The 12,676-nt window shown below is 39.5% G+C and overlaps 2 protein-coding genes across 2 annotated transcripts; one reads left to right on the top strand and one right to left on the bottom strand.

Annotated features, from left to right (window-relative positions):
• The first annotated feature begins 5,798 nt into the window (after positions 1-5,798).
• LOC103654350 (sphingoid long-chain bases kinase 1) lies at positions 5,799-11,853 on the top strand. The gene is made up of 2 exons (XM_008681193.2): positions 5,799-6,405; positions 11,810-11,853. The coding sequence occupies exons 1-2, from the start codon at positions 5,799-5,801 to the stop codon at positions 11,851-11,853; spliced, it is 651 nt and encodes a 216-aa protein (XP_008679415.2).
• A 44-nt stretch (positions 11,854-11,897) lies between these two features.
• Positions 11,898-12,290, bottom strand: LOC103654351 (probable small nuclear ribonucleoprotein G). The gene is made up of 2 exons (XM_008681194.2): positions 12,129-12,290; positions 11,898-11,973 (listed from the first exon to the last, which is right to left on the bottom strand). The coding sequence occupies exons 1-2, from the start codon at positions 12,288-12,290 to the stop codon at positions 11,911-11,913; spliced, it is 225 nt and encodes a 74-aa protein (XP_008679416.1). The 3' UTR covers positions 11,898-11,910.
• Between the last annotated feature and the right edge of the window lie 386 nt (positions 12,291-12,676).

Here is a 12,676-nt window from a genome sequence, read left to right on the forward strand (position 1 = left end):
TCTGCAGAGTGGTTGGCTCGGCTGCTGTGTAGCCAGAGCCAGACCATATTTTTGATACTTGTGCTTCGCATGTCACACTCTCCTGCAGTCCTGCGGGGATATAGCAGCCATCACGGCGACGCGGGGTGCGTGGTGGGCGAGCCCTCCTGCAGTCCTGCGGCGATATAGCAGCCATCACGGCAACGCGGGGTGCGCGGTGGGCGAGCCCTCCTGCAGTCCTGTGGCAATATAGCAGCCATCACGGCGACGCGGGGTGCACGGTGGGCGAGCTCTGCGTCAGTGTGGGCTATAAAGGCATCGCGCGCGTGAGGCGGAGGCAGGGGCATGGCCGCGCCAGGCGCCCACACTGTATTCTTAATTAGTAGTAATAGGTGGGTGCCCGTGCGTTGCAACGGAAATATATCGTCAGTATAGGGAACGCGGCTCCTACTAATCTGGTATCAAAGGTCTCGACGATCATGAGCTCTGCCGCTGCCCCAGGCCGCAGCCGCTGCCAGCATCAGGCGGCCCCCAGCAACGTCCAGCGCGCTGGTCACAGCCCCTGCTTCGTCGGGAGCCATGATGCTTCGCCGATACTCCCCAAATAAACAGCCTCCTTGCCGGGCAGCACCACTGGGGGCATGGCGGCCCCGCAACCAATGGTACGCTGTACGGCGTGGTAGACGGGCTGCTCTCCCAAGAGTGCAGCAGCCTGCTGCCCCACGTAAATGGACAAACGAAAAAAATATTGCTACAAACTTATGATCAGCTAGACAAAAAAACAATGTAAATGATATATAAAATTGTTATTATGAGTAAGTTAGAAAGCGCTACAACAATACGATAACCCCATGAGGCCATGATGAACTCCCAAGTGAACAACACCTATGATGAATCTGCTACTGACGCTAGAGCTATCAATGCTCCCCCGTGCACCATTTGCTTGCCATTCTAGAATATGAACATGAGCAGTTAGCATTGTTTACTAACCATGATAACAAATATATTTGAAGCAACCTGAAACCTAATTCAACACAAGTAATTGTGCACCAGAAGAAGAACAAGTAATTTATTCATGATTTCATCCAGTTAAGGCGTCAAAAATTCTGGTGTACAATTCTCACTAATAGAGGTTATAGAAACAAGCATCATAACCGAGAGTAAAGAGATAAGACCTAGAGGGAGGTGATAGGAGGACGATTTTGGTGTCGGTATAAGATATGGAAATTATATTCCAAGCTTGAACTACATAGATGGATATGTGTGACGCGCTAAGTAATTGTTTTCATAACTCTGGTGATGTGGAATAGCATCCTGGAGCACGCATAGCTCTTGTAGATTGGCTTCGGTATACCGAATTCTCATTAAATTTGTTCCGGAGTCAATTTGTATATTTGACGTAATTTCACGAGCGAAGTTACGATTTTAATGTCAAACATGACACAACATTAAACCAATAGTGTTCTAAATGGAAAACGTACGGGCTAAACGATTTGATGATCCACTTATTCATTGATATTTCCAAGTAGAACAAAATGTTTTACAAATTTTGACACATGTAAGTTGCATCGATAACAGTACATGTATTCCATCATAAAATTTAGAGTTGCAAAAGTTATAGACTCTATCTACGCCTTTGGTCGTCAAGATATCTAACGACAAACTGACGATCGTTCCGCGCCACCAAAGCCTTTTGAATTGTTGCAATGAGTGCAACATTTAATCACATGTATACTCAGTTAACAATATAATGAAAACAAGTACATAATGTTGATGTAGGTAATGTTATAAAATATTTACGTTCAAAATAATGGGTGTTGTGATGGAACAGTTTGAAGTGTATTGCTGTATGGTCAGTTGATTCGAGACACTCTAGAATAGCATATTTTAATATTCATTACGAATCATTATAAAGGAAAAATTAGTGAATAATGTGTTTGCAAGGCGTAAACATATGTTGTACCTTGTTTTCTGAACCGCTGAAACATGGTCCCAATTATGATGCTATAATTCTCATTAGCCAACGCCCATCGGAGTGTATTTTTGTTTAGTAAGTTGCCCCAAACTTTAATGGTATGTAAAGACCACCTTATGACATTGATTTTGTGAAGAATAGATTAGTACTAATAGATTTAACATCATATCGGTAATATTAATGGAATATACCTAGCATCCATTATAACAATCTTCCTGAATATACCCCACATTGTGTGATGGACTGTATCCAAGTGGACTACAATAGCCATAATGTCTACAAAATCACAATGAAATATGGATTAATGCTGAATTTTGTGTAAATGAATTTTTAATAGGGTTAGTAGATCGATATATTCTTACCAACTAAAGTCCTGTTTGGCAACTCGGCAATATCATCAAGGTTCAAGAATATATGTTTTGGAAATGGCGGCATTTGAACTGGACAGCGTATGGCTCTACGACAGATTGTTGGGTGAAATACAACTCCATGGTACTATTTAGATGTCAAAAATTAAATGCACCCGGATTAAGACCAAACACTATGTTGTGCATCTTGTAGACATGCTTTTCATGGAGCAAACTGTTGAAGTATTTGACTATCTCATACCGAGTTGCAATGGCCTCGATCTTGGCTCCCTAATTTGATTTCAGCACAAAAGAGAGTGTGGTACGAATATTATATATAGTTATATAAATGAAACTTAAAGAGATGTTGTCTTACATTGATGTCAGACAAAATGTAATGTTGCATGTCACGATAACGTGGTTCCATCGGGAATTTAACTTCAACTCGAGCGACAATACTATACTTCCGTTGTAGCCCATAAAAATCTTCATCGCTATAGTCGTCGAACAACCTGAAGCTATATTAAACATGCGACTAAATAACGTTCATAAATGTGATAGCGAAGTCTTGTGTTAACTATTGTTTATAATATAACTTACATAGGCATCTTTTTTTTTCTTGTCCAATGCAACTCTTTCACGGTTCAATACGGCTGGCTCCATCAAAACCTTTTATCATTTGAAAATATTTAAAACTAAATTGTAAAATGGTCCAGTGCATTGATATAGCACGACGTAGGAGCAGTGTGGGTTGGTTGGTTGAGCACTTATTTTGGACTATAGGTGTGACTGTGATTAAGGCTTGTAGTTCACGAGTCTGCAGCTCATGCAGAGGTGGATGGCATGCATGATTGCGTCTGAAGGATTTGTATTGCCCAGTTGGTGCACAAGTACGGCGTCTACCGGACTCTTTTAAGTTGCAAGTTTTTTTCCTAGGCACCTAGGACTTTCTTTTTACGAGAATTCGACAATTTTTTGCACTGTCTAGGTGGCATGAAGGTTAAAGCTGATCGTGATGAGTCCTCGCCTTATGCTGCTATGCTTGCCTCACAGGATGTCACGCAAAGATGCAAGGTATTGTCTTATTGTGGAAAAATACATTTGTTATCGGTAAGTTAGTTCAGTTTCTTATTCTCTCTTTGCAGGAGCTTGGAATTACTGCATTGCACATTAAGCTCCGTGCTACTGGTGGAAACAAGACCAAAACCCCTGGCCCTGGTGCTCAGTCTGCTCTTAGAGCTCTTGCTCGATCTGGCATGAAGATAGGTCGTATTAGTAAGCATGCTGACATATGAATTTTCCCTTTTGCATCTCTCATTTATGTGTGCTAGATTTAAAAGGTCCCATATGCCTTCTGCTGTATATTATGCAAAAAATTGTTAGTTAGATGATGTTTTCTATTAGAGCAGTAAATGGTGTTTGTTCTTGTATTTAATGGCAGATCCAAAAAAGAAGGAAAAGAAGCATGTGAGAAAGAGAATTGTGAACGGATGCAACTCACCGTACACAAATTATACTATTAGCTAAGTCTTCCCACTATCATTAGATAAATAGCATCAACCTCTATATACAGGAAGCATGCATATAAACTTTATACTACCCCAATAAATACCCGAAATACACATAAGTTTGGAATATTATACTAATTACTAATTACTGTGTCAATTAGTACTCGACCAATCAAGTGTTTCTAAATATTGTCTCTACTTAGATTAAATTACTTTTTACGCAGTTGTAGAAATTCAGCATTGAAATGCATCAACTCATTTTTGGGCTAGGTTGGGCCGTGGAGATCCACTTGCATTAGTGATTGTTTGGTTCCTAGCATGTAATTTGTCTCGCATAAAAGAATATTATAATTAATTTTTTAATATAAACACATGCCAATTTAGTCCAACATTTCATCATAGTATGACTAAAAACAAACACATTTGACCATTCATTAAAGGAGCACCAATATTATATCACCAAGCAAAACTTAAAAATGATTGGATCGATAGAAGTTGATATATTTGGGAGGGAAAGAAGCATACTTTAAAAGGAAAGAAGTAGCAACAAACCTCAATGAGTAGAAAATATATGTCGACTCTTTTGTGGCAAATGACTGTTGGGCCGAAGATCAATGCGAACTGCAAAACAAGAACAAAAAACATGGAATTCTTTGATAGATATACAAACACAACATAGTATGACTAATAAACAAACACAATACCCTAAGCGCTAAAAGATAGATATAATGCTTCTTACTTCTAGAAGGTATGCACATCAATCTGGAACATATGCACTCCTCTGTATAAGAGAGAAGGATTTTACATATGATCAAGTAAGGGAACTACATGATCAGTTGAGAATTAAGAATGAGGAATTTGAAGTGTTAGCAAAGTCACATCAACTGCAAGCAAACAACTATGAGAAACAAATTTATTCTCTGCAAGAGAAAAACCATTATATGGAGGAGGTGCTTGAACAGGAACAACAGAAAAACGTAAATGCTTCTATTAGTATAGATGAGCAAGACAAGAAGGCTGCTCTTTTCACTGAATGCCAAAAGTATGCTGTGGAAAATCATTCAGCCAATATGTTGGTTTCACAGTTGATGGGGGAAGCTAGATATCATGGGGAGGAGAGAAAAACATTGCTAAAGCACAAAGAAAAACCGAGGCAAGGGATTTCAAAGCAAATGAAGGTTTTGAATATCTGCAAAGATCTAGCATCTACCGATTTAGCTGAGGACGAAGTTCTGCCGCAAACTGTTTTAGATGAAACCATTAACACTCTGAGACTTAAGTTTGAAAAGATTCTGGGAATTCTTCACGGATCACCTAGAATTAGTTGACTTTGGCAGAGTCTAGACACTAAGTTGCGAGAGAGAAATCTGTTCTTTAGTTGCACTTTTAATTTGAAATATGTTGCACGTTCGCAACTACATTTCTGCTGATTTACAATGGTCATCCAAATTCCAAATCTTAAATAAATATGTGATTTGACAACATGCATATTGTTAAGCCTGTTACAAATATTAGCTTTATTTTATTTATTGCATGAGATGAAGTTTTATAAAGGAATTATATAGCATTAATACTTGTGAGTATTCTTCATGATTTTCAAGATCTGAGTGCATTCATATTTCGTGATGAATAATTAATTAAAACTATTTATTTGAACTGGCCATGCTCAGAGAAATAAATAATTAAAATTATTTATGTGAGTGTATTCGCTTTCAAGATCTAAGTTCCAATGTTTGCATCAGTGGAAATTTGTGGACATTGAGAAGCTGAAACTTTTCTTACTACTATGTTGCAGTCCTAGAACTTTCTGAGAAATATCAGAAGAAATTTGGTCCACTTCGATATTTTGTGGCTGGAATACTGAAATTTTTATGTTTGCCTAGCTACTTCTATGAACTGGAATATCTTCCTTCGTCAAAGGAGATGGCCGTGAATGGAAAAGGTACATGTCAAGACAAGGCCCACCTGTCCAATGTCTATACCGATGTGATGCACATCATATCAAAGAAAGAAGGAATTCAAAGAGCCTCCGGTTTGTCCAGTATTGATTATATTATGACTCCAAGATGGATGTCGCTTGGGGATGTTGATACATCAGGTAGTACAGTGGCTAGCACTGAACCATCAGACTATGTACGTGGTCTTGATCAGAAAGCAAAACACTTGTCTCTGGGAAGAAATAACATTGTTTCAGAACCTGAAGAAGTGCTACACCCTCAACCACATCATGGATCATTCTGGCCAAGAACCAGGTCCAAAGCAAGGGCTGATAGAAATTCAGTTGGTATAACGTCTACTAATGACACACGGTCGTCTTGGGCAGCCCCATCAATGCACGATAAGGAAGACATTTCCTCAACAATATCAGACCCAGGACCTATTTGGGACTGTGAACCAAAGTGGGACACAGGGCCAAAATGGGATAGTGAGCTAACTTGGGAGCCTGACCACCCCATTGAACTCCCTAGACCACAAGAGGACATGGGAATTGGAGCACCGATGGAACTTGTGCCAAATTGGGATGATAAATGGGTAGTTAGGAAAGGGCACTTTCTTGGTGTCCTAGTATGCAACCATTCATGCATGACAGTGCAAAGTCTGATGTTAGATCAAGCAAGAAGAGTATATGAACTGTTAAATGAACATTCATAGTAGTTGGTATTTGAACGAGTAGGACTGGGAAGCAGTGTGCAATGCTATTTAATCTTATTATTTTGAAACAATTTCATGACAGAGTTCATTATGGTAAACCTGAAAGCGATAGTGGAACAGAGGTTGGAAATGTGCCTGATGGTTCAATTCCAATAAGCCAGTCTGCACCTCCTCCAACTCTAGGCCCCTTCACTTATAAGTAACTATCCATCAGCTATATAATAGTTTCATGGAATGCCTACCGTACCTATTTGCTACTGATGGTTTTGTGCCATCCTACTTCAGGCCCCTTTTAGCAGACACTGTCCAAGCAGAGGATATAAAGGAGCTATGCAAGCTTTTAGTGGTGGTATCAGGAGAAGCTGCAAAAGCATATGTTGGTACTGCTATTGTCTTTACGCTGATTTAACCTTCTGTGACTTTGAAATAGGAAGCGACATTCAATTTTGTATCCATGAGTTATCTTGTTGATATGCAGTGAAGTAACTCACATAGATCAGCACCTATTTGTTTCAATATTAACTTCCCTGTCTATAACAGTACTTTATATTACAACTAAATGAGGGTTAATGTCAAATCTTTGTTAAGTATTGTGCCATTGAGGTGTATCGTCTAATGACTGAAGTTGGGTGTTTCTGATGTTATTACTTTCTGGAAGCAAGATTTTGGTAATATTTTCCTGAGATGTTTTCAAAGGATCACATGTGAAAATTAAATCCTTAGAATAAAATTGTGGGGATTGACAAGGATGCATACATTTTTTTCGGGTTCATCTATAAGGAGGGCCTTGGATTTGGATATGTGTAATCACTACTACTTCATCTTATGGCATTTCAATGTTTTTTCACTATAAAAGGAAATCTAAACAAGGCTGTAGTTGCTTAGCTGGATGGTTCGTTTTTACTGCTGATCAGTATTTACATGCTTAACATTTTTATGGACTCAGACGCCTTCTCATGCTTAAGTCACAAAAATGCAGACTCGGTAAAGTTTATTCATATGAATGTCCTCATGTATGACTATAATTTGGTTGCAGTTTTGAGTTCCGTCTGAGAGCCTCTCTTTCAAAGGATGGGGACTTGTCATTGATATCACGCATCAGGAATGTCAATGGCAAGCCATTCAGTTTCTCATTTGCTTATCACACATATCTTTCTGTTTATGACATCAGGTCAGGCATTATTTGCCCTGCACATCGTTCTATATACCTCACTATCGAACTACTCCCTCAAGTGAATTTCCATGAGTGACATGCTACGTCTTGTTAATTCCAGTGAGGTCAGGATTGAAGGTCAGGAGACACTTGATTATCTTGACAACCTTAGCCACAAACACACTAATTACGGAACCGTACACAAATCATACTATAAGCTAAGCCTTCCCACTATCATTAGATAAATAGCATCAACCTCTATATACAGAAAGTATGCATATAAACTTTACACTACCCCAATAAATACCTAAAATACGCACAAGTTTGGAATATTATACTAATTACTAATTAGTGTGTCAATTATAGATCAGATAAGGAGAAAACTTATGTAATATGCACGCTGACATTAGAATACATGTAAGTAACAGAACGATAGAACTAAATAATGACAGCTATGTTTATATCTCCATACGACTTGGAAGCTCAGGTAAGCTAGGGCATTTTTCGAAGAAGCAAACATCGAATAAATAGCACAATGTGATGAGGCACCTACAGCTAGCGTGGAAATGAACTAATAAAAAGAGAAATAACAAAAAACAATAAACTCATACAGCCAATAGGGTAAAAGAAAGGAAAGTACCTGCCAGCCGAGGAATCTGCAGCCGTAAAAGGCACACCTGTCAGCCGTCACACGAACTGCTGCTGCTTGTCCAGACACCTATATAACACAGCCCACCAGCATCACTGACTAACCAGATCCTCCACCACAGGTACCACATAAACACAAGTAGTCTCTTAAACAGGTATCGTGTATTTAATATGCACGCTGACAACAATGATAGATCAGATAAGAAGAAAATTCCTGAAATTACAAGTGGAATCAAGAATGCACAGATATATTACACGTATGTACCACATAAACACAAGAATGCCATAAAGATTCACATGATCCAACAATAGGGAAGGCCATAATACAGGCAGCTGAGGAGGTCGCAGGGGAAAGTTGGATGATCACTTCTCACTTGTTATCTGGCAAACTGGCAGTGGCACACAAAGCAACATGAATGCCAATGAGGTTGGTGTCCTACACATCCAATATTTTTACTTCAAATCTTCCATAAAAACGTCAATTTTAAAGTAGTATAGCTGTTGTTTGGAATGGTAGTCCCTACTAAAGTGTGAAAAGTTAAGCTTCAGTGTCCAAACACATGGTAAACTAAACCAACCTCCATTTGTGCTCCACTCTGCTTATTATCTCTAATTCTCTAATCTCTATGCAAAATAGTATTTAGTTTTCATGTAAGCTAATGTTCATGTGAATTTTATTGTGAACCTAGCATGTTTCTGCTAGCTGTGCTATATTGTTTATGATATATTTTTCAGGTAATTGCAAATAGGGCATCTGAGATCCTTGGACACAAGCGCGATGAGAAGTTTATAGCAATGGATTTTTTTAATAGACAAACTTTGCATGACTATCCTCATATAAAGATTAAAGCAATGGATAGTTAAAGGTTAGGACAAATATGCAGTTTAGTGGGAAAAGGAAATTTTCATTCAACTGGTCTTTTCGCCTGATTTTGGTCTATAATTTTGACTTTACAGATGAACCCGACAAGTAAGTCTGAAGCGCGATTAGGATCAAGAACATCAACAATTCCTACCCTTCATGGTTACAACCAATTTTCTCTACAAAGTTTTAAAGGCAGCTTAATCTTAATTAACATCACAACACATGGCTATACATATGTTATTGTTGTAATATTTTTCCCGTTGCAACGCACGGGTATTTACCTAGTTATCACATGAAGTAAGAGAGCAGGTAGACTACTAAATTCCAAAATTTCTATTTTCATTATAGTTTTTTATATTACTACTGTTTTGATGTTTTTTCTTGTTTTGTGTACCATAATATCTTCAATGTTATGCAGGTTGACTTGGTGCATACTCAGTTCAAAAGAGCTAAGGAACGATCGGATTCATGTGACGATGATCTTTTTAATGACCTGATGTCTCTCTATAATTCAAGCAGCAGTGCGAGTGTTGACGCAGATATTCTTCGAAGGTTATCTGAGAAGTTGCAGCTTATCACAATATATGACCTAAATCATGAATCTCTGACCTTGCATAAGATGGCTAGTGGCGGTGATCCTGGTGGCATTGTGGTGCTTTATTATTAATTAGTTGGGTAAATGGTGTCCATTCCTGAATATTGCAGTATCGAAGAATAAGAAACAAAAAACCACTCTCTAAAGTACCACCACGTTCTAATCCATCATGTATTTTGCAAGGATCAAACACATTTCTCACACGCCAACACTCTTACACCATTTTCATATCAGTCAGATGTACAAACCAGCAATGAAAGGAAGCTAAGAGTCCCTCAAATCAAGACATGGCATCAAGTCATCCTGCTACTACACGCAATTTTGGTCATCAAGATTAATAATGATCCAATGAAAATAGACAACAAGGTATGCTTCCCAGGGATGAACCACAAAGTTTTTTTTGGTCAGACAATTAAATATATGACGCAACACCATTTCAGATTTTCATGAAGCCCTATGACAAGAACATCCTTGTCCTTGCAGAGATATTAGAACCGAGTATGTATTTAATTTCTAATTAGAACCGAGTCTGTATTTAATTTCTAAAGGAATTTCCCCTAGCCAAGTATATTTTCAAAAGAAGGTCCCGTCCCCATTGTTATGTTGACATGAATTTATCTGCTCTAGGGAGGAGGATTAATAGATCTGGAAGGAGAACGCATGGCATACCTTGGTCGAGGCCCTCGGCGACTACAGCAAAATTACTTCCTCTCCGGCAGAGGGGCAAGCTTTCCTCTCCAGCGATGGGGGCGTGGGAATGTAGGGGAAAGAGGAGATGGCAGGGGTATGCAGAACCTTCGATGGGTTATGGTTGGTGGCTACCGGATGAGGATGTTGGCATGGTCGGGCGGGCGGTTCGCGGAGGTCACGGCGGCTGCAGAAACCGCGGCGGGATTGTGGCGTTCGCGGCTTTCGCGGAGGTTGCAGCTTTAGCATCCGCGGCAGGATTGCCGCGTGGGGGGTTCGCGGAGGTTGCGACGGCTGCATAGGCCATGGCGGGATTGCGGCGTGCGGGCGTTTGTTGGGTGGTTCGCGGCGTTCGCGGTGCAGCCTCCGCGGTTTCCGGCGTGTGGGCAGGCGGAGACGGGCGCGTGGTTTTCGGGGGCGGGGGCGGTCTACACTGAGCCCTTAATAGTTAGTACTAGGTGTGTGCCCGTGCGTTGCCACGAGAGATAAAAAATAGTATAAAACATAAATATGGAACGATAAACATCACTATGATATGCAAAATTCTATTTAAGTCTGCGTATTCTCGTGCGTGAGAGTGGAGCGATTCCATTCTAGATTCTGAGAACGGAGTGAAACCATTATATTTTCTGTTTGGATCCACATTTTTTTGGAGTGAGCTCATCCCAGGTCTAGTTGAAATATTCTCAATTTTGAGCCACTCTGCTCTGATCGCTCTCCAACCAAATGCAGAATGAAGCGGCTCCATCCCACCTTGCTACCCAACCAAACGGACACAAATCCTTTGTCTTGACCGAGAATTGTCTCTCCCCATATTTCATAAAATTAACTATATTTCTCCGACACCATTCATACATGCAGAAACTTGCTCAAAGAGTTGTTAAGATGTCAAATGGATATACCGGATTTAAAATATGCACTCGATCACCGTATTCCTTTGAGCACACCAGATATGTATCCCTGCCGCAGAGACCAAGCACAACCACACAGGACCATAATCAAATACTAATGGCAGTTGACCTAATAGAAGAATCCAGTTGCATTAGAATGGCACCACATATGCACCAAAAAAACATGTTCCTCATAAAGCAATAGGCAACGTAGAACCATAGAACTATAGAAGAATCTGATTCTAATTCCAATAAGGGCAGACCAGATACACCACTACCGAATATTAATGATGGATCTAAGATCACATGTGCCTCACAAGGCAAGGGCGCAAGGCAACGACAATGTAGAACAATAGAAGAAATGACTTGTTGTCAATGTTAGCGCTGAGAAGGCAGTAAATGAAGCCATCGTTGAACCTAGGGCTAGCACTATTAGCTAGGCCTACTTGGGTAGATGTTTGCATAGCTACAAGCACCACATAGGAAGAAGGGAAAGCCGAAAAGAGATAGCTTTGACCTCCAGAGTTATGTCTAAAGTACAAGAGGGTTCATAGATATCATTTACATCAATTTTCACGCTGCTAGCGCTACAACAATAGGAGAACAATGACTCACTGTGACTTGGAAATTAGCTCCAATGCCTCGATCATGACAACACGATTTCCCCTAATAAACTGCAAATAATTGTAGGATGTCAGCATATTATGTGAATTAATAAGCAAGCTTTAAAATTTGTGTTTTTTAAGCATTTCAAAACATCATTTAAAACTGCTTGACCACGGTACACGTGGGAAAAGTTCAAAATAACCTTCAATAGTAGAAAACTTACCACCATTCCATTATGGGTGTTGTAATTTCCACTAACATCCACAGTGTTGTTGATCACCAGGTTCATGAACTGGTCGAATCCCCGAAGTGTGCCAATAACAAGACGGTTTGCATTCAGCTTAACTGAAGAAATGTGCAAACTCTGAACATATAGGCCGCTCATAAATTCAATGGCAAAATATTGATCTAGCTTAGCACCACCAAGATATAACAAAAATAAAATGACAAAACAGAACGACATTGCATCAATACACTCATGTTAAAAATATAAAAAAGAAGCCTTGTGGCTACATGTACAATGAAATCTTGATCTCATTATAAATAATTTTGTCATGGACCAGGCCTCTAATGCTTGTCTGCTTGTCTCACTAATACAATTTACACACGCTGAAAATTTCTCATGTATAAAAAAATACAGAGGAAGCCTTTGTTGTTGCATATACAATGGGACCTCAGACATCATTATGAATATAGACCAAGCCTCTAATGGGCAACATCTCGACTGAATAATACAATTTACAGACTTAGGGAGAAACACTTTCATCTACT

The sequence above is a fragment of the Zea mays genome, chromosome 4, assembly GCF_902167145.1.
Source record: "Zea mays cultivar B73 chromosome 4, Zm-B73-REFERENCE-NAM-5.0, whole genome shotgun sequence".
Classification (NCBI taxonomy): Eukaryota; Viridiplantae; Streptophyta; class Magnoliopsida; order Poales; family Poaceae; genus Zea; species Zea mays.

What these genes read in the sequence shown, in the direction of transcription:
- LOC103654350 (XM_008681193.2), top strand. Translation starts at nt 5,799, where the DNA reads ATGCACATCATATCAAAGAAAGAAGGAATTCAAAGAGCCTCCGGTTTG. An exon ending in TTCATGCATGACAGTGCAAA is followed by an intron (nt 6,406 to 11,809) that starts GTCTGATGTTAG and finishes GAAAAGAGATAG; the next exon opens with CTTTGACCTCCAGAGTTATG.
- LOC103654351 (XM_008681194.2), bottom strand. Translation starts at nt 12,290, where the DNA reads ATGAGCGGCCTATATGTTCAGAGTTTGCACATTTCTTCAGTTAAGCTG. An exon ending in ACACCCATAATGGAATGGTG is followed by an intron (nt 11,974 to 12,128) that starts GTAAGTTTTCTA and finishes AATTATTTGCAG; the next exon opens with TTTATTAGGGGAAATCGTGT.